We start from the raw sequence: 20,291 nt of genomic DNA on the forward strand, positions 1-20,291 counted from the left end.
TTGAGCCATTGTGCCACTGCCAGCTTTTTTCTTTTTGCCTATGTGGTGCTGAGGAATCAAATACAGGGCCGCAAGAATGTTAGGCAATCACTGTACCACAAAGCCACCTTTCCAGCCTCTCCCTTTTATGTTTGCATCATGTCTTATTGTTGTAGATAGACATTCTAATACTAAATTTAAGAGAAGTGTAGTGAGTGGACATCCTTGTAATGTTCCTGAGTTAAGAGGAAATGGCTTTAGTTTTTCACCATTAATTATAATGCTGGCTGTAGGTTTGTCATATACAGCCTTTATTGTATTGAGGAATGTTCCCTGGATTCCTAATTTTTCCAGAACCTTCATCATAAAGGATTTGTTGGATTTGTCAAATGCTTATTCTGCATCTATTGAAATAACTATGTGGTTATCCTTGCCATTTGTTGATGTAATGAGTTATATTAATTGACTTGTGTATATTGATCAATATTTGCATCCCTGAAATGAATCCTGTTTGATCGTGATGTATGATATTTTGGATGAATTTTTGATGTCAACTGCTCAAAATTTTGTTGAGAAGTTTTGCATCAATGGTCATCAAAGAAATGAGTCCATAGTTCTCTTTCTATGATGAGTCCCTGCCTGGTTTTTGGATGAGGGCTATGATGGCTTCAAAGAATTATTTTTGTAGTGAACTTTCTCTTACAATTTCATTGAAGAGTTGGAGGAATGTTGATGTGAGCTCTGCTTTGAAGGCCATGTAGAATTCCGCTGTAAATCCATCTGGTCCTGGGCTTTTCTGAGATGGGAGGTCTCATTGCTGTTTCTATTTCAATGCTTAATATGGGCCAGTTAAAATGGTTTAACTCATCTTGGTTGATGTTTGGCATGTCAATAATTGCTAGGAAAAGATCTATTTCTGCCAAGTTCTCAAACTTATTAGCATAAAGGTTTGAGAAGTATTCCTTTTAATCTTCTGAATCTTGGTTTTTTCTGGGATGCTGTTTCCATTCTCATCTCTGATTTTATTTATTTGGATGTGTTCTCTTGTTTTTTTGATAAGATTGGCTAAGAATCTATAAATTTTGTTAATTTTTTGGAGAACAAACTCTTGTTTTGTTGATTCTTTCTATGTTTTTATTTGGGATTCTAATTCGTTTATTTCTGATGTAATTTTAATTATTTCTTTCCATCTACTGAATTGGGATTTATCTTGTTGCTCTTTTTCAAGGAGGTTCAGATATCTCACTAAATTGTTGGTTCCAGATCTCTCCAATTTATTGATTTAGTAATTAAGAGCTATAAAACACTCTGAATACTGCCTTTGCCGTGTCCAAGAGGAGCAAGTAATTTGTGTGTTCATTTTTATTTTTTGTTTTTTTGGCTTTTTTTGTGTCCGGTCGTGGGGCCTGAACTCTGGGTCTGGGCGCTGTCCCTCAGCTCTTCAGCTCAAGGCTAGCGATCTACCACTTGAGCCATATCCCCACTTCTGGCTTTTTTTTTCTTTTTGCTTATGTGGTGCTGGGGAATCGAACCAAGGGCCTCACGCATGCAAGGCAAGCGCTCTACCACTGAGCCACCTTCCCAGCCCCTCATTTTTGGTGAATATCATGAATATTTGAATTTCCTTTCTATGCTCTTCCATGACCCACTGGTGTTTCAACAGTGTGTTGTTCAGCCTCTATTTGTCACAGGACTTTTTGGTGCATTTTGGTGTTGAGTTCTAATTTTATTCCCTTGTGGTCTGAGAGAAGGCAATTTAAAGCTATAATGTTTCTGAATTTGGACAAGTTTGATTTGTGACCTCAAATGGTGTATATTTTGTAAAATTTTCTGTGAGCTGATGAGGAAAACATGTATCTGATGCTACTGCGTGAAATATTTGGTAGATATCTGTTAAATTTAATTGATCCATGCAGGTGATTAGATCTGCAGTTTCTCTGTTGAGTTTTTGCCGAGTTAATCTATCTAGTGTGGATAGTGGTGTGTTAAAGTCCCCTACAATTAATGTCTTTGGATCTATGTGAGCTTTGAGGGAAAGTAGTGTTTCTTGGATAAATCTGGGTGGTCTTTTGTTTGGAGAATAAATATTTAGATTTGTAATATCCTCCTGAATGGGAAATCCCTTAATTAGTATAAAACGACATTCTTTATCTTTTTTCACTAATTTTAATTTGAAGTATATTTTATCTGATATTAGGATAGAAGCTCTCACTTGTTTATGGGGGCTATTTGCTTGGTAGATTTGTTACAGCCTTTCACTTTCAAAATGTGTTTGTTTTCATGGGAAAGGTGTGACTCCTGAAGGCAGCAGATAAAAGGATCTTGCTTTTTAATCCAACTAGCCTTTTTACGTGGCTTAATTGGAGAGTTAAGTCCATTAATGTTGAGAGTTAGGACTGAGAGGTGTTTGGGAGTTCCTGCCATGTTATCCACCTTCTGGGGGCTGCGGCAACTGGGTTCTTCCTATGGTTCTTGGATTCTCAGTTTGGGTGCTGTTTCTTGGCCTTTATTGTGATCTTGTTGGTTTTCTATTTGTAGGACATGTTTAAGTAGCTTTTGTAGGGCTACTTCTTGGGAGATATATTGTTTCAGATTGTCTTTGGTATGGAAGGTTTTTCTTTGACCTTTGATTATGAAGGAGAGTGTAGCTGGGTAGAGTATTCTTGATTGATAGTTGTTTGTCTTTAGGGCATGGCATACATCATTCCAGGCTCTTCTTGCTTTAATTCTCTCTGCTGACAAATCTGAGGGGACTCTAATTGATTTCCTCTTATAGGTGATTGATCTTTTCTACTTGACAGTTTTATGGATCTTTTCCTTTGTCTGAATTGATACTGTGCAGATTATAATGCGACATTGCCCTGTCCTGTTCTGGTCTGGTATATTTTGGGTTCTAAAAGCTTCTTCTATCTGAATAATCCTAACTTTTTGCATGTTTGGGAAGTTCTCTGCTAGGATCCTGTAAAACAAATGTTCTCGACCATTAACTTCTGTTTCTAGGTGCTCCTTTACAAACATTATCCTCATATTAGACCTACTGATGGTGTCTTCCAAATGTTGAATAGATCTATCCCATATTCCTTGGATTTGTCTTGGTTAGTAGTATGTTATTTCTCTATAATATCAAGGCTGTCTTTAATCTCCAAGATTCTATCTTCTGCATGGTTTAACCTACTGTCATGACTTTCTACTTTGTTTTTAATTTCTTTTCCTTCTAGTTGGTCGGCTTTAATGGCTTCAAATTCTTTGTTAGAGCTTTCTTTTAGATCTTTTATGAACTTCTATACTTCCTTAATTTGGTGTTCAGTATTTATTCTCAAATGACTTAGTTGATTGTTTATGGTTTCCTTTGTTGCTCATTCCCTCTGCCAGGCTCTATTCAGGATTCCATTTGTGGTCTCCCTGAATTCTTTCAGCTGTCTCTTTATGGATTCCATTAATGTCTCTCTTGATCTTTGTGTGTTCTCATTATGCTCTCACAATTGCTGTATTACTCTTTGATTAGCTTCCTCATGTTCATGCAATTCCTGAAGTTCTCTTTGACTGTTCTCAACCTGCTTACACAATACCTGTGTTTCTCTTTTTCTGTTATCCTCCTCCTCATGCAATTGCTGTGTTTCTCTCTGATTGTTGTCAGCCTGCTTATGCAATTCCTGTATTGCTCTTTGACTGTTCTTAATCTGCTCACACATTTCCTGTACCAATCTTTGAGTAGCTTCTGCACTCTCTCGAGATTCCAGTATTAATCTTTGGTTTTCCTCTCTCTCTCCCTATCATGCTCACACTGAGTCCTTTGCAGGTTTTCAATCTTTTCATTCACCATTTTTACCAGTATTGTTTGTACAGATTTTTGGGAACTGTCCTCTGGATTATTCACTAACTATTCTGTCAACTGTTTATCATGAGTGGGAGTCCAGATACCTGGGCTTGCCATTTTTCTTCTGTTTTTCTGGCTTTTTCTGCTCATTTGGTATGAAAGTAACACTAATTTTGTGCTAGAACATAATTTTAAGGCAAGCATCAACCAAAGTTTGGTAGTTGCACAGTCAAAAGGCTATAGACACAATCTAGTTCAACAGATACAATCTATTCAACATCAAACAACTATGGATTAATGGGCTAAGAATAGCAAAGAAAAAAATTGGCAAACCAGAAATTATTAGATGTAGGGAGAAATGTGGGGAAAAATAGAATTATAGGGTGGTGGCGAGGTAAGATGAGAGTGAATTTAACCAAGGCCTAATCTCAGGGAGGGAAATGGATTGGACAGAATGATAGGAGAGACATTAAGAAAAAAAAAAAACAGAAAATATAGAAAAACAAAAATTTAAATTTAAAAAGATAAATACTTGGTTCCCGGCCCGGAAGGCCCGCTGGTCAGAGCTGTGCGTTAACCCGGCTGGATGGAGGCGGAGGCATTAGCCGCATCCATGCCAGCCCCGGGCGTCTCAACCGCTGTGTCTTTGGCCCTGGAGACGGCACGGTGGATGGAGGAAGCGATGCGCATGGCCAAAGACGCCCTTGAAAATACCGAAGTCCCTGTTGGCTGTCTTATGGTCTACAACAATGAAATCGTGGGGAAGGGAAGAAATGAAGTGAATCAAACCAAAAATGCTACTCGACATGCAGAAATGGTGGCCATTGATCAAGTCCTAGATTGGTGTCAACGAAAAGGCCAGAGTCCTTCTGCTGTGTTTGAACATACCGTGTTGTATGTCACTGTGGAACCCTGCATTATGTGTGCAGCTGCTCTCGGCCTGATGAAAATCCCTCTGGTCGTCTACGGCTGTCAGAATGAACGATTTGGTGGCTGTGGCTCCATTCTAAATGTTGCCTCTGCTGACTTACCAAATACGGGAAAACCGTTTCAGCGCATCCCTGGATATCGGGCTGAGGAAGCTGTGGAACTGTTAAAGGCCTTCTACAAGCAAGAAAATCCTAATGCACCAAAATCAAAAGTTCGGAAGAAGGAATTTCAGAAATCCTGAACTTGTAATGAAAGACGAAAGCCCCATGGTGACCTGGATGGAATCCCCAGCCTGAAAAGCTGCTGGCATGGAGGGAGCATATATTATGTGTTGTTTGTTATTCTCCGGGAAGACGGAGAATAACGTTTGCACTCTTAAGGGAACAAATTAGTGCTTTTTAAAAGGCTGACAATTGTAAACAACTATTAGCTTCTCCACAGCTGAAAGAACATTTTTATGAAGGGGGGAAAAACTAAAGTTTGAGGTTTTAGGAATTAGCAAACAGTACATGTCTTTAAGCCACAGCTTCAATCCATTCCAGCTGAGTGCAGGCTGAGATTTCAGTGTCCATCCACACCCCATCACCTGCACTCATTTGGAATAGAAAGCCATGGTCACGTGTGTCCTTTACAACTGGCTTTTTGGAGGTGGAGTTGGATTTTCATTCTTTATAGCTGTTGTGGTCTCCCAGTGTATTGGCTGCGTGAGTGTGAGTGTGTTTGTGTGTGTGTTGGCTTTAGGGCTTGAACTCAACATGTTGATACTCTCTGGCTTTTTTGCTCAAACTTGAGTCACACCTCCAGTCCTAGCTTTACGTTGGTTAATTGCAGATGAGTCTCACGGACTTTTCCCCCCAGCCTGGCTTCAAATTGTGACCCTCAGATCTCAGCATTTTTTAGTCGCTAGGATTACAGGTGTTAGCCACCAGTGCTGGGCAAGTCTCCCTTTTTTCTACATTGTATATTATTTGTATACACTGTATACATGTGATTGTGAAATCTATTGATTTTATTAAATACATAGAAAAATGTTTTTAAACAAGTGCCTAAGGGTCATTTAAAAATTGTACCATGTTGCTATAATAGAATCTTAAGATATTTCTGTTTTTAAGGGGCAAAGCATTAAAGGACAATAACATAAATAAGACAGTTCTTTGGTTCCCTGAACCAAAAGAGGGTCTTCTGCCTCAGCAAGATTATATTCTCACAAGGATGGATGAAAAAAACGTAGTTATATATTGGAGGGTGAAGAGTTCCAACAACAGTTGGGCATAGTGATACACATCTGTAACCCCATCACTTGGAAGGCAGAGGGAGTTCAACAAGACACTGTCAAAGCAAAAAGTTACAGCGAAATTAAAAAGGAACAAGGTGAAGAAGAATGCCCACTGGTGTGAATGCCAGTTGCAAAATTAAGTAGCATGATACATTTAATCCGAAATCAGCTGTTCCTCATTTGAAAATACAGGTTATAACTGTTAAATTTAATACCTAAAATTTGAAACTGCACAGGAAAGAATATCCACAACAAAACTTTCAGTGTTACTGGGTGCAAGAAGTGTCCTGACATTTGGCAGAGCTACCCCAGGTGCAGTATACGTCTCTTCCCAGAAGGGGGCCTCAGCGTTCCACCAGAAGCCTAGTGCCAGGCCCCAGAGGACCGCTCCTCAGATGGGTTCATTTCTTCAGTGGATTCATTTCCTTGATACAAAGCATCTGTATTTGTTGCTTCTGCCATTTGAGCGATGTCTCCAACTTGTTTGTTTTGAATTACTTTACAGACTGGAATGAAATTGTGGTGGAAGTATTTTTATATTGCTGAGAATAGCAGCTAATCACAGTTACATGCTTCGAAGGACTTATAATTGCTTGGTTTTGCGTGTGGTGTTTTTAACGGCATTTGAGACATTTTATGAGGAAGGATATGCATCGTTTCAAATCTACAACAATGATGCATGCACCTTCAATTTTATCTACTCTAAAATTTGTCTTCTCATTAAATGTTAGTGCCATAAAAAAAAAGATAAATACTTAAAAATTATGTAAGTTTATAGATGATATTGAGAGAAGAAAAGGATAGGATGAGAAGAAGGGAGGGATAGAAAGGAGACACGAAAAACACAAGACCACAATAAAACCCCAAGACTACACTATAGCTACCAGCACGACTATGTTTATTGCAGCATTATTTACCATAGCTAAAATAGGGAACCAACCCAGATGTCTCTCAGTAGATAAATGGATAAAGAAAATGTGGTATATATACACAATGGAATTCTGTGCCTCCATCAGAAAGAAGGACATTGCCCCATTTGTTCAGAAAGGGAAAGACTTGGAAAAAATTATATTTAGTGAAGTAAGCCAGGCCCAAAGTAAAATAGGTCCCATGGTCTCCCTTATTTGCAACAACTAGTATATGTCTGAGTCAAGCAGAAAAGATCAGATAAATTAACGTTAGGGGAATGAACCCCAATATAAGTATTCAAAAGTTTTTTTTTCCTTTCATGCAATTGTTTCTATCATATTTATAAGATGATTTCTATGTTTCTTTGTATGTCCCTTCCCTACGGTATAACCCGTGCTTTCACTGTATTTGATGTTGGTATGATTTGTGGAGGGGAAGGGGAAAAAAATCATTTAACTAGGGATACAGGTGGACCCATTGCAACAAAGAGATGTACAAGTCATTATGTCAACAAAAGAACTTTACAACGTTGGTGGGTGGTGGGGGGAAGTTCGGGTAGGAGGATGGTGGAGTATGGCAAGGGATAGAAGGGGAAACAAAGAGGAGGCAACAATTCTTGATAAGAAAGGTATTCGTTACCTTGCCCATGTAATTTTAACTCCTCTGTATGCATTCTCACAATTAAAAAAAAAAACAAGAAAAAATGGAAAAAACAAAAATTTAAATTTAAAAAATGAAACACTTAAAAATTATGTAAGTTTATAGATGATCTTGAGAGAAGAAAAGGATAGGAGGAGAGAAAGGGAGGGATAGAAAGGAGATACGAAAAACTGAAAACTAAAAATTTTCAAAATTTGTTACTTGAAAATTATATAGGTATAAAGAAAAATGCTGCTATTGAACAAGTTAAGCCAAGGAGGTGGCGGGGAAGATGGCAGAGGAGAAGCTGGAGGCTAAACAAGCTCTCCCATAGAAAGCAGTTTTAGAGTTCCAGTGAACAGTCCTAAGCCAGAGAATCACACCAAGTGTGCCATCACAGGACAGAGAGTTTGGCCAGCTAAGGAAAATCAAGGCAAATAGAGAGATCTGAGCTCTTGCCAGCAGCCGCCACAGATGCGACCCAGTTTTTGCAGCCCCAAAGAAGGTGGATAACATGGCAGGAAATCCCAATTACCTCTCAGTCCTATCTCTTAACATTAACGGACATAACTCTCCAATTAAGAGACACAGACTGTCTAATTGGATGAAAAAACAAGATCCTTCTATCTGCTGCCTTCAGGAGTCACATCTCCTGCCCATAAAAACAAACACATTTTCAATGTTAAAGGCTGGAGCAATATCTACCATGCAAACGGCCCCCATAAACAGGAGGGAGTTGCAATCCTAATATCAGATGAATTTGACTTCAAATTAAAATTCGTGAGAAGAGATAAAGAAGGTCGCTACATACTAATTAACGGATCTCTCCTTCAGGAGAATACAATTCTAAATATCTATTCGCCAAACAATGGAGCACTCAGATTTATCCAAGAAACACCACTTTCCCTCAAATCCCACATAGATCCAAAGACATTAATTGTTGGAGATTTTAACACACCACTCTCCCCACTAGATAGATCAACTCCGCAAAAACTCAACAGAGAAACCGCAGATTTAAACAGCTGCATAGATCAACTAGATTTTACACACATCTATCGAACATTTCACCCAGCAGCATCAGAATACACGTTTTTCTCAGTAGCACATGGAACATTTTCTAAAACAGACCACATTTTAGGCCACAAAGCAAAATTGTCTAAATTCAGAAACATTGAAGTTATATCTTGCATTCTCTCAGACCACAAGGGAATAAAATTAGAACTCAACACCAAAAGCCACCAAAGAAAGTCTGGTAACACATGGAGACTGAACAACACACTGCTGAATCACTAGTGGGTCATTGAGATTAGAAAGGGAATTCAAATGTTCATGCTATTCAACAAAAATGAGCACACAAATTACCAGCTCCTCTGGGACACAGCCAAGGCAGTACTCAGAGGCAAGTTTATAGCTCTAAGCTCCTATATCAACAAATAGGAGAGATCTGAAACCAACAATTTAATGACACATCTAAACTCCTTGAAAAAGAGCAGCAAGATAAGGCCCAATACAATAGGCAGAGAGAAATAATTAAAATTAAATCAGAATTAAATGAATTAGAATCCAAAACAACTATAGAAACAATCAACAAAACAAAGAGATGGTTCTTCAAGAAAATTTAAAAAAATTGACAGACTTTTAGCAAATCTCAGGAGAAAAAGAAGAGATCACACCCAAGTAAATAAACTCAGAGATGAGAATCGAAACATCACCTTAAGAAACAACCAAGATTCAGAACATTATAAGGGAATACTTCTCAAAACTTTATGCTAATAAGTTTGAGAACTTGGCAGAAATGCACCTTATCCTAGCAAATATTGACATGCCAAAACTAAACCAAGATGAGTTAAACCATCTTAACAGGCCCATATCAAGCATTGAAATACAAAGAGCAATAAGAGATCTCCCAGCTAAGAAAGTCCAAGACCAGATGGTTTTACAGCGGAATTTTACAAGGCCTTCAAAGCAGAGCTCACACCAATACTCCTCCAACTCTTCAATGAAATTGAAAGAGAAAGTTCCCTACCGAAAACATTCTATGAAGCCATCATAACCCTCATCCCAAAATCAGGCAGGGACTCATCAAAGAAAGGGAACTATAGACCCATTTCTTTGATGAACATTGATGCAAAACTTCTCAACAAAATTTTGGCCAATCTACTTCAACAATTCACCCAAAAAATCATACAACACGATCAAACAGGATTCATTTCAGGGTGCAAACTGGTGCAATATATGCAAATCAATTAATATTATTCATCACATCAACAGGAGCAAGAATAAGAACCACATGGTTATTTCAATATATGAAGTAAAAGCATTCGACAAGATGCAACACCCCTTTATGATGAAGGTTCTGGAAAAATTAGGAATCCATGGAACATTCCTCAATACAATAAAGGCTGTTTATGACAAACCTACAGCCACCATTATAATTAATGGTGAAAAACTAAAGCCATTTCCTCTTAACTCAAGAACAAGACAAGGATGTCCACTCTCTCCACTTCTCTTCAATCTAGTATTAGAATGCCTAGCTACAGCAATAAGACAAGATGCGAACATAAAGGGGATCCAAATAGGGAAAGAAGAAATAAAACTCTCCCTCTTCGCAGATGACATGATCTTGTATTTAAAGAATCCCATATACTCCACTCCTAAATTACTCAAGCTGATTCAAAACTTTGGCAAAGTAGCAGGGTATAAAATTAACCCCCAAAATCAATGTTTTTTTTGTATACCAACAATGAGTAAAGTGTGGTTGAAATTAGGAAAGGAACTCCATTTATAATAGCCCCACAAAAAATAAAATACCTAGGAATTAACTTACCCAAAGAAGTGAAGGACCTCTATGATGAAAACTTAAAAATCTTGAAAAAGGAAATCAACACAGAACTTTGAAAATGGCAAAACCTCCCATGCTCCTGGATTGGAAAGATTAACATCATGAAAATGGCAATACTTCCCAAGGCTCTCTCCAAATTCAATGTGATATCTATCAAAATTCCAACCTCATTCCTCAAGGAAATAGAAGAGGCAATTCAAAAATTCATATGGAACAATAAAAGACCCTGAATAGCAAAAACGCTCCTCAACGGAAAGAACACTGCTGGAGGAATATCAATACCAAATTTCAAACTCTACTATAAAGCCATAGTAATCAAAACAGCTTGCTACTGGCATAAGAACAGACCTCAGGAACAATGGAATAGAATTGAAAACTCAGAAATGAACCTACAGACCTGTAGCCATCTAATCTTCGATAAGGGAGCTAAAATAATAGAATGGAAGAAAGACAGCCTCTTCAGTAAATGGTGCTGGTGAAATTGGTTAACTACTTGTAGAAAACTGAAGCTAGATCCTTATATATCACCCTGCACCAGAATCAACTCCAAATGTTCAAAGACCTAGGAGTCAATCAGACACTCTGTAAACATTACAGGATGGAATAGGAGAAACCCTAGGTCTCCTTGGAGCAGGCCGAAATTTTCTTAATAGAGACCAGGAAAAACAACAAATCAAAGAAAGGTTGGACAAATGGGATTTCATGAAGTTCCAGAGCATCTGCATGGCAAAGTACATAACTGGCAAGATCAATAGAAAGCCCACGGATTGGGAGAAGATCTTCACTAGCCATACAACGGACAAGGGTGTCATATCTAAAATATACTAGGAACTCAAAAAATTAAATCCCCCAACAACAAATCCTCAAAGAAACAACTGCCCAATAAATAAGTGGGCTAAAGACTTAAAGAGAAACTTCTCTGAAGAAGAAAGAAGGATGGCCAATAGACACATGAAGAAATGCTCAACCTCCCTAGCCATAAAGGAAATGCAAATCAAAACAACATTGAGATACCACCTCACTCCAGTTAGAATGGCAAAAATCAAGAACTCTAAAAACAACAGATGCTGGAGGGGATGTGGACAGAAGGGAACCTTACTTCATTGTTGGTGCGAGTGTAAACCTTTTCAACCACTTTGAAAAGCAGTATGGAGGTTTCTCAAAAGACTTCACATAGAGCTCCCCTAAGACCCAGCAATCCCACTTTGGGGCATTTACCCAAATGTTTACAAACAAGACCACACTAAAGCTACCAGCACAACTATGTTTATTGCAGCATTATTTACCATAGCTAAGATATGGAACCAACCCAGAAGCCCGTCAGTAGATGAATGGATCAAGAAAATGTGGTATATATACACAATGGAATTCTATGCCTCCATCAGAAAGAATGACATTGCCCCATTTGTTAGGAAATGGAAAGGCTTGGAAAAAATTATATTAAGTGAAGTAAGCCAAGCCCAAAGACACATAGGTCCCATGGTTTCCCTCATTTGCAATATCTAGTATATGTATGAGTCAAGCAGAAAAGGTCAGATAATATAATGTTAGGAAAATGAACCCTTAGATATGTATTTAATTTTTTTTTCTTTCATGCATTTGTTTCTAACACATTTATAAGATTATTTCTTTGTTTCTTTGTATGTCCCTCCCCCACAATATAACCCCTGCTTTCACTATATTTGATGAATGTATAATTTGTGGAGGAGATGGGGAAAAACAAGTCATTTAAGGATACAGGTGGACCGGTTGCAACAATGAGAAGTACAAGTTGTCATGTCGAAAACGAACTTTACAATTTTTGTGTGGGCGGGGGGTGGGGGGGAAGATTGGGTGGGGGCACGGGGGAGGCTGGGAAGGGATGTGAAGGGTAAACAAAGGAGGAGTCTGCAATGCTTGATAAGAAATGTACTCATTATCTTGTCCATGTAATTTTAACCCCTCTTTACAGTATGTTCACAAAAAATAAAAATAAAATAATTTAAAATAATTTAATCCTAAGAGATTGTGAATTGAGTAATAAATTGCTGCATGAAGTGTGTACACAATGGGGGATAAGGTCTAATAATCGACGATGGGTAAATATCTGAGGATGATCAGAACAGCAATTAATTCTCACCAAAAAGAAAGAGAAAAAATTGAAAAGACAAAAATAAAAAGGACCAAAAGATCAGAAGAGATAAAACACACACACACACACACACACACACACACACACACACACACACACACACACATCGATAATAAAAATTATGAAAGGAAGAAAAGATTAATAGAAAACAATTTTTGAAAAAAATTAAAAATTAAGAAAAGGTACAAAGAAGAGTTCTTTGATTTTTTTGAGTTGGGTGGGGAAGGGGGTAGAATTGGAAGATCCTGCATCTCCCCCGTGTCCATAACCAATCTCTTGGTGGAGTCTCTGGTCTGCTTGTGGTGTTTGTTTTTTCTGTGGGTTGATTAGTTTCTTAAGTGAGTTTGGGCAGGCAGTAAAATGCTCTGCATTACCCAGGATTTTGTGATCCTCCTCCCATTCTACTTCAGTGGGAGGGAGATCTGCTTTGAGTATCATGAAAGAGGGAGATGGCTGTTTCCTCTAGTTTGGAGATGCTGTTTTTAGGCTAGGTTCTGGGTAAAGTTGAGGTCTTTCAGCAAACAGTAGCTTTTCCCTGAGGGAATAGCTCCTGGGACACTCACAGAGCCCATCCTGGGGACATTCTCAGGTTTTTGATTACTGAATTTCAATTGATTGTCTATGCTGCTGTATGGAGGGGCAGCCTCTGGCTCAGTTTACCAAGAGAAGAAAGTCACTCCTCCAATGGTGAGGCTTCCTTGCCTGGGCTGGTTGACTTTCCTTTGGGGGGAACTGAGCCAGGCAGTTCAAGTCAGGTTCCTGTGACCTCCTAAATGACTCTTGTTTTCTTCCAAGGCCTGAGTTGGAGATAGCTGTTCAAATGGTCCTTTTTTAATATCAAAGATGGAGATCTCTGATGGTGGTGTCAGGGAGGGGTGGCCTTCCCTCCTCTGCTCCCTTAGAGTGAGGATGTCAGGCTTCTACCCACTCCAGAGTCTTTGGTCCTGGGCTGTGTCTGGCCTGCGATCTGCCGGATGAAGATATCTGCTCCTCCTCAGTTCTTACTGGTGTTGAGTAAAATCTGCTTGCCTGCCACATCTGGCATCTTTTCCCAAGACTCTCTGTGCTATAGGTATGGAGGCTATGGCCACCGCTGCTGCTGCCGCAGCCACCACAGTTGCGGCTACCAGCAAGTGCTCAGATTTGTCTCCTTGCTTTGATTTTCCTTCTCTGGCCACTCTCTGTACTCTGATGGAACATTTGGTGTGGTTCTCTAGCCTAGGACTGTTCACTTGATCACTAAAACAGCTTTGTATGCCAGAAATTGTTTAGCCTCCAGCTTCTCCTCCGCCATATTCATCTGAACATATTTTTTGCCTCTTATTGAAGTGTATCTGATATTTTCATGTAGGGTTCTCCAAATATAATATTAATTCATTCATTTCATTAGGACAATTTCGGTGGATTAATTATCCCTTATAATAATGAGAGCATGCTGTGTCAGACTCCTATCAATATGACAAAATACTTCATAAAATTAATTAAAAGGAGGAAAGTTTTATCTTGGCTTCTGATTTTATACATTTCAATTTACATTTCTTATCCTCATTGCTCAGGAACATGTGATGGCCTTTTTGTATTCATGGAAGCCAGGAAGTAAAGAAGAGGAAGAATGGGAGTGGGAAAGGGAGAAAAAGGATGAGAGGAAGAGGGAGAGGGAGATGGAAAAGGAGAAGGAGAAGTAAAAGAAGGAAGAGGAAGAAAAGACGTTGATCTTAACATCCTCTTTGATTTCAAGTTCTGAGTGACCTAATCTCTTCAACTGTGCCCACTTGAAAGGGTTCACCTCTTTATGGCAATGTAGTGAAAGCTAATTATTAATCACAATCCTTTATGATTTCAGATTTAATTTCTAGTGTAGTGGGTAGATCTTTCTATAGAGTTGTGATAACTTCTGTTCCTAAATATCAGAGATGCTATTTGGCATAGCAGTGATTTGGTTATACCATTACTGGAGAGATGAATGAAATATTTTGAATGCAAATACATTTTATTTAGCAGATGCAGAAGCTTCAAGAGTTTTCATGTTGTGATCTTCAAAAATGACTATTTCATCTAACTCATAATGACATGAATTTTTCATAATTTTATAGCATTTCCATTCAAGTATTTATTATTTATAATGAGGTTCTTTCCTTCAAGTTGAAGGAAAAATAATCATTTATCTTAATTATTCTATAGAGTGTAGGTATAATATGAATTTCTTACCATTCAAAAATAACTTATATTCAAGTCTATAGGAATAATTGGATAAGTGATGGAATATCTTGCTTTCGTTATCTTATACTGAGATTGATTCAATTTGTAAAAATAACTGTTGACATAAAATAAATGAAATTCACTGTTTCTATAAAAGGACTAGGTAATCAAATATCAGAAATATATGACCAGTAACTAAGATTTTTAAATAATCAAAAAATGTATGAAGCTACATTTTTGTGTCAAAAACTTTTAGGTTAAAAAGAAGAGAAAATCATGTGACCACATTAGATAATATTTAATTTAATGAAAAATTGCTTCATTCAGCCTGATAGAGCCTATTGCCTTTAGCTTACATGAGAAATTTGATTAATGATCCCTTTTTTGCTATTGAATAATAGAGTATTTCAATTTGTCCAAAGATTCTGTCATTTAAATCTTTGAGTGCATATTTTTTCAAAAAATTTGAAACTTTTTCACAGTACAGGTTCAGGTTTAATAACTAAATAAATATCTATGTTATTTGTTAAATTGATCCTCTAGCATTCAAATAATATGAAATTTATTGTATTCTTGGATATATGAAATCTGTGATACATATGGGTGTCTAAGCTTGTAATCCTTGCTACTCAGGAGGCTGGAGTTCAAAGCCAGCCTTGTCAAGAAAGTTTGTGAGACACATCTCAATTAATCACACACACATCACAACACCCACACACACCTGCACACACACACAGACACACACACAAAGCCAGAAATAGAATTGTGGCTCAAATGATAGAGCAATATCCTTGAGGGAAATAAAAACAACTAGGGGACAGGTCTTGAGTTAAAATCACAGGAACAACACACAAACACACACACAATATATGTATGTCTAAATGCTTATTTTAGTTTGAAGAAATAAACAATATCAGGAACAGTAATATTTGTTACATATCTTGCAACATTTGTGAAGTTGTTTTTAGTACAATATGTCTTAAGATATAATATAGGTCATTAAAATTAATATCAATCTAGTTAATATTTATAATTACTCATAACACCTTAGAGTACAGCAGTTCGTATTTTTCTATAAACATAAAAAATATTCTGAGTAAAAGAAAGAAAAGAAGATTGGAAGAATAATAGAAAGAGAGAAAGGAAAAAAGAAAGAAAGAAGAAAAAGGCAAGAAAGGAAAGAAGAAGGAAAGAGAGAAAGAGAGAGAGGTAGGGATGTAGGGAAGGAAGGAGGAAGGACAGAAGAAAGGAAGGATGGAAAATAGGAAGGAAGGAAGGAGGGAATGAAGGAACAAAGGAAGGAAGGGTGGGAGAAAGGAAGGGACAAACAATTTAATTTATAAAATCTATTTAGCCCAACATAAACTTCATGTAATTAATCCTTTAGTAAGTTCAAGTTTGCAATTTTCACTTCTTTGTATGTTCTCTATGCATGAATGAAACCAACAAATGAAGGATCATATATAACCAGGTGAATATGTTTGCATCTGTAGTAATATGTATGCAAATCTTTTTCTCATTTTCTATACATCATCAAATAACTATTTGCATACCATTTACACTTAGTTATAAATATTCTAAAAACTGATTAAACCAAAGGATGTCAATATATTATATAATATGAATACAAGTATTTATAGTGCTATTAATATTACAGTCTTCATGCTATATTAATTATAAAAATTTTATTATATATTTTATCAGAGAATTTAGCATCCTCTGATTTTGGTGTCTGTTTGAGTCCTACAAGCAAGCCATGATTTAAATCAAAGGAGATCTGTATTTGTTGGCTCAATCGAATATTTCTGAAAGCGATTAACTCATCAGAGCTTGTTCAAATACATCAGAAGGGCCGTAGATAGGCTGTACCACGTTTACATGATTACCTATGATGTGATTCAAGAGCCACTGAACAATCATACTTCACTTTGCCATCACTCTAATTATTCCCATTGCATGAAGGATCATTCACATAAGTCACATGATATAAACTTGTCCTTAAGTTATTATTTCTATGAAATAATATCCAAAGGATACACTACACTGAGTTAAAGAAAAAATTGCAAAGTGTATTGGACGTTGTAACTCCTTTCATATGCACATGTGGAAATTCTATTCCCCCGGCTGGTGACATTTGAATCAACCTTTCAGAGATGGCATTACAATAATGATCCTGATAAAAGAAGCCCAATATAACTACTCTGCCATATGAATGTCCAGCAAATAGATTGTGAAGAACCAGAAAGTGGACCCCCAAAAGACAAGGAATTACTTTGAACAAGCATTTTTATAATCAATGCTTAAGCTTCTAGCATATGGGTAATAAAATTCTGTTGTTTTTAAGCCACTTACTTTGAAGTATTCTCTTATAACAGCCCAATTGCTGACAAAAGGCAAAGCAGTTTTGAGTTAATATCACAAATTATGATAAAAAAGACAGATGCATAGTAAAGGAGACCTATCTCAGCCATTCAGAGATTAGAAATGTGGAGAAATAACCTCATTTATGTAGGTTAAACATGGAAGAGAGAATGTGGTTAGCCCAAAGCCAAATGCCAAAAGCAGAGAAATTTAACAAAATACCATGAAGTTGAAACAAGTCTTAAAAGGGAGATCTGGGCTTAAAGGGAGTAGGGCACTTCTGCCCTAATGGAAATGGTGGACTAATACAGTCATATCACTCAATGTACATATGTGAGAATATAAGTAGGATACTTGAAGGGATAGGTGGTGTTGGGGTAAGGGAAGGAAGAAAAGTGGAAAGATTTCAATGTTCCAGATGTATTGTACATTGAAATGCACATATACTCTATTAAACACTGACATGATGAAGCGAAACCCCTTTGCACAACTTGATAAAGATTAAAACAAATTTGAAGTTTTAATATTAAGAGACAAAAATCATAAACGTTTAGAAATAAATAAGAGGATAGCATTGACATATTGTTATGGCTTGTGTTTCTTTCAATATACAAAAATTTATGTGTCAAGTCTGCTGCAAATGTAAATTTTATTTTGCCAATTCTTTTTGCAAATTGCTTAAAATATAGAGAACCAAATTCCACAACCCCTTCACTTCCAATAAAAAAAATCTTATAGACCTTTAGGTTTCTCAGTTGTTTCTAAATATCTTAAAGTGATGCATTGGAACCAATTTCATTCTACATTTAATTTTAATTTTTAAAACACTAAATTCTTCTAAAATCCTCTCACTCGGACATAGGTATGGATAGATAACTGACGTGGGCAGAATCAGAATTATTCAGAAGGCTGTAAATGGATGCTTATCTAATTTTCTCTCTTCTTGATCATAGAAAACAGACTGCCCTTGTTAGGAAAATGAGGGAGAATGGAAAAGAAATAGGCCGAACTCCATCATCAACAGGTGAGGACTGTTTATTGATGAACAGCGAGGGGCACAGTCCTTCCAGCAGGTTTGGAGGTTGTGTGAGAGAGCTGGGACAGGATCGGGTTTTTATAGGAAGTCTGAGCAAGGAGGTAGAGGTTAATGGAAAGCCCCTAGCTCAAGGAAGGTGTGGGCCCACAATGGGATGTTTACAGCTGGGTTAGGTGGATTGCCCTGCCTGCACTTCAAAGGAGTTCACATATACCTGGGTTTTGCCTGCAGTCTATATGGGCCTAGGATAGCAGGGTGGGGGTCAATCCTTCATATTCCATCTTCAGATACATAAAAGGATAGGGCCAAGAGGGGAGAGGCAAGTTCTTCATATAGGATCTTTGGATACATAAAAAGAACTGGGGTGATAGAGGATTAACATGGAGTTATGAGAACAAAGCAGATTCCAATCATTTTGAAAAATGGAGTATAAAAGGTGGAGTATAAAAGGGGGCCTTTTCTGGCTGCCTTCAGCTGGCATGGGGGTGTCGAGGAGTCACTGGGGCTGGGGTCTTCAGGTCCATGTGTGTGCTCGGTCCAAGGCAGTGTAAGCAAAGCCTCTGGTTGCCTGCAGTAATAGGATGGCCTTGACGTGGTCCCAGGTCTTGAGTCAGGGCTATTATCCTGTTAGAGAGAAACTTGAAAATGCTGAGATCAAGCAAAAGGCTGACTGGTTGATACGAGTTACATAGGAAAACACACCCAGGGCACAAACCAGAAAAGTTCCATTTGGATCATGAGCCGATAGCCAGTCAGAAACTAGGGCTGGATTGGAGTAGTTAAGGTAAAGGGCCTGGTGAGAGACTTTGATCATTTCCTATAAATAGCTGGTAACAAAGGCAAGAATGTAAATTCTTGTCCAGTTAGAAGTTAGACAGATATGGACATTAGATGGACAAGCTTCTCAACTTGTTTCTATTGACCTCCTGGCTCTGGTTAATTTTGAAAGGACAGGCACAAAGTGGCTGATGTGACATCATCTCCTCTTATACTTTTCCGCCTTGTCCTGGAATCTAGCTGCTTGTGGCTAGGATATGGGCTTTGAACTCAAGGCCTGAGCACTTTCCCTGAGCACTTCTGCTCAAGGCTAGCATCCTACCACTTTGAGTCACAGGGCCACATTTAGCATTTGGATGGTTAATTTTTGAGCCAGCTTCCAGCCTGGTTCTTTGCTGGTTGTATAGGAATAGAGTCTCAGGGATTTTTTGCCTGGGCTGGCTTTGAACTGCAATCTTTGCCACAAAAACACTTTATAATTTCCAATCAAAGTAACAATGAGATCAGTGGGAACAAGTAGAGCTTATGTGCACCCTGTCAAAAACTGATCAACAAATATTTGCCAGAACTCTGCAATGACACAACTCAATAGCTAGGATGAGGGTTTGAGTATAGCTTGGCTGCCTGGGAAACCTTATAACCAAAGTGTGTAAGAGGCTCTCCTGGCCTATACATGTATTAATAGCATAACAACATAGCTGGCTTTTTCAGGTCAGGCTGGGTAAGGTTTATAGAGAGTGTCCCACAAGAGTCTAGTTTTTGTAAATCTAAAGGAGTCTTTTACCAAGAATCAGCTGTGTGTGATCGAGTCAGGCAGGAGTCCAGTATACCATGGAGGCGGTAGCATGCTTCAGGCAGGATCTTGGCTAGACTGCATCCCTCGGATGAATGGTTAATTACTTACAACATTATACACAGACTGGCTAAAGACACTTGACTTTAGATGGATATAGAGAATAACATGCTAGTTTTAATGTTAAATCACAGCCAATAATTATATACAAACTTTACTCATAAGCTGTCTTTTAAGGCATACTCATACCATCTCCTACATACTCAAACTTTCTGAGGACAGAAACAGATATGTGGAACAAACATTTTAAGACAATTCTTACCTCCTTACTGGTGTTTTTCATCACAGCTGGTTAGTAGATGAGCTGGGTCTCAATCCTTTTACTACTACACTTGATAAAAATGTTTTCTTTTAACAAACAGCACATTTGATAGGAAATATCTGTATCAAGAAATAGAAGAAGATAACTTTTTACACAGGTTTTATGTATTATAATAAGATTATGCTGAACATGTTCACACACTTATACTTAAACCAAAGTTTTAAGGTGCACTTAAGTTTTTAAAAAAATGAAAACCAACCATATGGCTTTTTTTTTAATT

At 37.7% G+C, this 20,291-nt stretch overlaps 1 protein-coding gene across 1 annotated transcript; it reads left to right on the plus strand.

Annotated features, from left to right (window-relative positions):
* The first annotated feature begins 4,439 nt into the window (after positions 1 to 4,439).
* On the plus strand, positions 4,440 to 5,039 carry LOC122107162 (tRNA-specific adenosine deaminase 2-like). Its single transcript, XM_042678774.1, has one exon. The coding sequence runs from the start codon at positions 4,467 to 4,469 to the stop codon at positions 4,965 to 4,967; it is 501 nt and encodes a 166-aa protein (XP_042534708.1). The 5' UTR covers positions 4,440 to 4,466; the 3' UTR covers positions 4,968 to 5,039.
* Positions 5,040 to 20,291: the final 15,252 nt, after the last annotated feature.

The sequence above is a fragment of the Dipodomys spectabilis genome, unplaced genomic scaffold, assembly GCF_019054845.1.
Source record: "Dipodomys spectabilis isolate Male_0828 unplaced genomic scaffold, ASM1905484v1 ptg000047l, whole genome shotgun sequence".
NCBI lineage: Eukaryota > Metazoa > Chordata > Mammalia > Rodentia > Heteromyidae > Dipodomys > Dipodomys spectabilis.